This window comes from Nicotiana tabacum, chromosome 10, assembly GCF_000715075.1.
Source record: "Nicotiana tabacum cultivar K326 chromosome 10, ASM71507v2, whole genome shotgun sequence".
Classification (NCBI taxonomy): Eukaryota; Viridiplantae; Streptophyta; class Magnoliopsida; order Solanales; family Solanaceae; genus Nicotiana; species Nicotiana tabacum.
The window spans coordinates 100,551,532-100,554,938 of NC_134089.1; the positions used below are offsets into that span (position 1 = coordinate 100,551,532).

A 3,407-nucleotide genomic window follows, 5' to 3' on the forward strand; every position below is an offset into this window, starting at 1 on the left:
GAAGACATTACAAGCAAATACAATGGAACTATCAATTGAAGCATAAAAGAAGAAATAGCACTTTAAAATTGCAGAAGATTGAACATAAAAGCACCGTGCCTGTTATATGCAGGAAGACGAATCTGCTCCCACACACCAACACCCATCAAGGAATTAGGAGGGTTCTGAAACTAAAAGATAAACAGGTAAATAAATAATCGTCTAACCATATAGATAGATAGTTAAGAAACAGTTCAGTACCTGAGATAATAAATATGCATGCCTAATAGACATGCTTGTCAACAATAGAAAAGATGGAAAACTGAATCTAATCATGCAAAGGATACCACAACCCTCAAAATACTAAAGTGAAATCTATAAAGCTCCTTTTGCATGTCACTAAGAGAAAAAACCTCATTATGTGAGACATCATGAAAATTAACTCATTTATTCCATAAAACATTTAACACAATCAGCTACCTAATAAATGAACTTGAAAGCGATGAAAGTATAAGTTAACACATGCTTCATGTGACCATTACCTGTTCTGTGTTCACCTGGCACAACAAACCATCATTTCCATATCAGGGAATGGTGTTCGTTGTTTCAATCAACAGATATGAGATGTATGTAGAATTATTGATTAGATACAAGATCAAAAACAGATCTTTCAGACTTCAATTTTCAAGTGTGACAACCAAACAAATCACTCAACTCAATTACAAGCAGAAGAATACATATCCCTAATAAAGATAGTTAAAGCTGTAGACACAGTATTACAATTTTTAGAGGCTATCTACAGATGATTATCATCAGGAAAGGAAGATGTTTAAATAAGTCAGAATATAAAACTAGCAAGAACTAAATACTTCTTTTCCCTTGATAAAAAAACCTTAGTATTTCCTTTACATTCAAAGAGATCAGAGGTACACAGGCAATCTTCCAAAATGTCAACAACATAAATACAAATCAAATAAAATCAGGAAACAACTGAAAAAGACAATCGCAAATCCATTTTAACATACTTTAAAAGGTAACAGGTTCTAGTAAATTGTATATGAGAGACAGCTACATTGACTAAATAGTATATGAGAGACAGCTTTCTTGGCTAAATCAATGAATAATATAGATATCTATCAATACAAGGAGATACTTTAATAGATAGAATTCAAAGACCGAAAATGATGTTTTCATTCATCCCTTGATTTGTATTCACATACTAACATAAACCCTGACAACTAGCAGAACTAAGGAAATAACATTCCACATTTGGGGGCGGGGGCTTAATTTCATGATCTAAATCTCTCTATAGACTAACAAAAACATCATACAGCTCTCGTTTCCAAATTGGCCATCTATTTAATCCTCATCAGCAGAGGGCTTTGAGGAGCCACCAGCCTTCTTAGGCAGCAAAAGGTTGTGAATGTTGGGCATAACACCACCATTAGCAATTGTCACATCTCCAAGCAATTTGCTCAATTCCTCATCATTCCTCACAGCCAACTGAATATGCCTTGGAACAATCCTCGTCTTCTTGTTATCCCTCGCCGCATTTCCAGCCAATTCAAGTACCTATAACAATCACGTACAATCAGCTGCTACGTAAAATTGAGTCATTCACAAACACTAGAAACCCTAAAATTTTGAGATATATCAACCAAAAAAATAGAGAGGGAGAGAGAGGGAGAGAGAGAGAGAGAAGAAACGACGGAATTCACCTCAGCTGCAAGGTACTCAAGGACGGCAGCAAGGTAAACGGGAGCGCCGGCGCCGACACGCTCGGCGTACTTGCCGGCTTTGAGGAAACGGGCGATACGACCAACGGGGAATTGGAGACCGGCTTTGCTACTACGGGACGTAGCTTTCTTTGCAGCACCGGAACCTAGGGTTTTTCCTCTACCAGCCATTAATACTATTTTGCTACTGTAAAACAACAAATTTTGCTTTGTGCTTGAAAGAATTGAATTGAATTGCTCTGTATGCGTGCGACGGAAGTGGTTCGGTTTTGGTATTTTATAGCCCAAATGGGTTTAACTCAGCCAATGAGAGTGGATCACGCAGATTGAGCTTGTGTGCCGTTGGATGAAAACACATATCAACGGTGAGATAAGGATGCTGACGCCTTTAACCGCTTCAATGATTATGAGTTTTGTACTGGGGAATGCATTTCGCAAATTTACCCCTAATTTTAGTTTATGTTTACTTTTTTATTTTCGGTTTTATCTTATTACGAAAAGTCTTAGTACTTCAAAAGATAATAGAACGTCCTATCAGAGAGAGACGATTTAATACTAATACTAAAAATTGGTTTGCCTTAATTTACTACTTCAACTTTTTTTTAACTAGACATAAATGTAATGTGTAACAATTCGTGCATTAAGCAACTACAGTATAATGTTTAGATTTTAAGTTTGTGCTCACTTCAGAATATTGATGAGTGAAAGTTAAATTATATATGGTTTAGAGAATAAAAATATATTCGTTCTTTTATACATTTAATTTTTGAAAAATTCACATTTTGGACACATTAGTGCATGGATAATATGAGATTATTTCAGAGATAAGGAGCAATTCATGAAGTTATGACCGTAAAAATAGTATGTCAATCATAAGTGATAACTCACATAAAATGAAAGGTAAAGAAAGCATAAATTTTATTCTATACCTGTATTGCATTTGAAATGAACATAAAAATTGAGGTCTCGTATCAAACCTATTGTATATTTGCATAACTTAATTAATTAAGGATCACAGATCAAACGGTCAATTTCATACCGATTTGGAACCTATTGTGATTTACTCCTTTGATCATTCATCCAAAAACATAGCCAAAATGGAGGCGCCTGTTTTAGAAGATAAATTAGTTAGGTTCCTGTTTACATTTATGATACTACTATCTTAATATGACAAAAGGAGATTTTAGAACTTTTACCATGCAATATCAGATTACAGAATATTTCATTTCTTGAATTTACATGAGAACTTTCATTTATATACTAGTTTTCGGAATTGCACATGTATCATATATTAATCAGTACAATTTTTTTAATAAAATGGAAGATTACCAAAATATATCCTAACAATTTGTTAGATAGGTTGAGGAAAGAGGAGTGACTTAAGCCTGAAGGGTAGTTTGGTCTATTTATACATGGTTGGATTAGTTAAGTTTGTTAGATAGCTAGGCTGTTAGAAGTTATTCATGTAGGAGAGTGGTTAGTTAGAAGTTAACTCATTGTATATAAAGGCTACTGTGTTCAGTGGCAGAGGCAGGATATCTACGAAGGGGGTTCAAAAAAAAAATTGTAGCTAGTGGGAATTGAACCTATGACCTTATAAAGGTTTTGAACCCACTTGACCACTAAACTACACTTTTGGGTTGTGTTAAGGGGGTTCAAAACTTAATATATAGAGGTAAAAAATAGATTTTG

At 34.5% G+C, this 3,407-nt stretch overlaps 1 protein-coding gene across 1 annotated transcript; it reads right to left on the reverse strand.

Moving 5' to 3' along the window:
* Positions 1–1,146: 1,146 nt before the first annotated feature.
* On the reverse strand, positions 1,147–1,976 carry LOC107797366 (histone H2A.6). Its single transcript, XM_016620248.2, has 2 exons — positions 1,698–1,976; positions 1,147–1,551 (listed from the first exon to the last, which is right to left on the reverse strand). Exons 1-2 carry the CDS (start codon positions 1,884–1,886, stop codon positions 1,339–1,341), a joined length of 402 nt encoding a protein of 133 aa, XP_016475734.1. The 5' UTR covers positions 1,887–1,976; the 3' UTR covers positions 1,147–1,338.
* Positions 1,977–3,407: the final 1,431 nt, after the last annotated feature.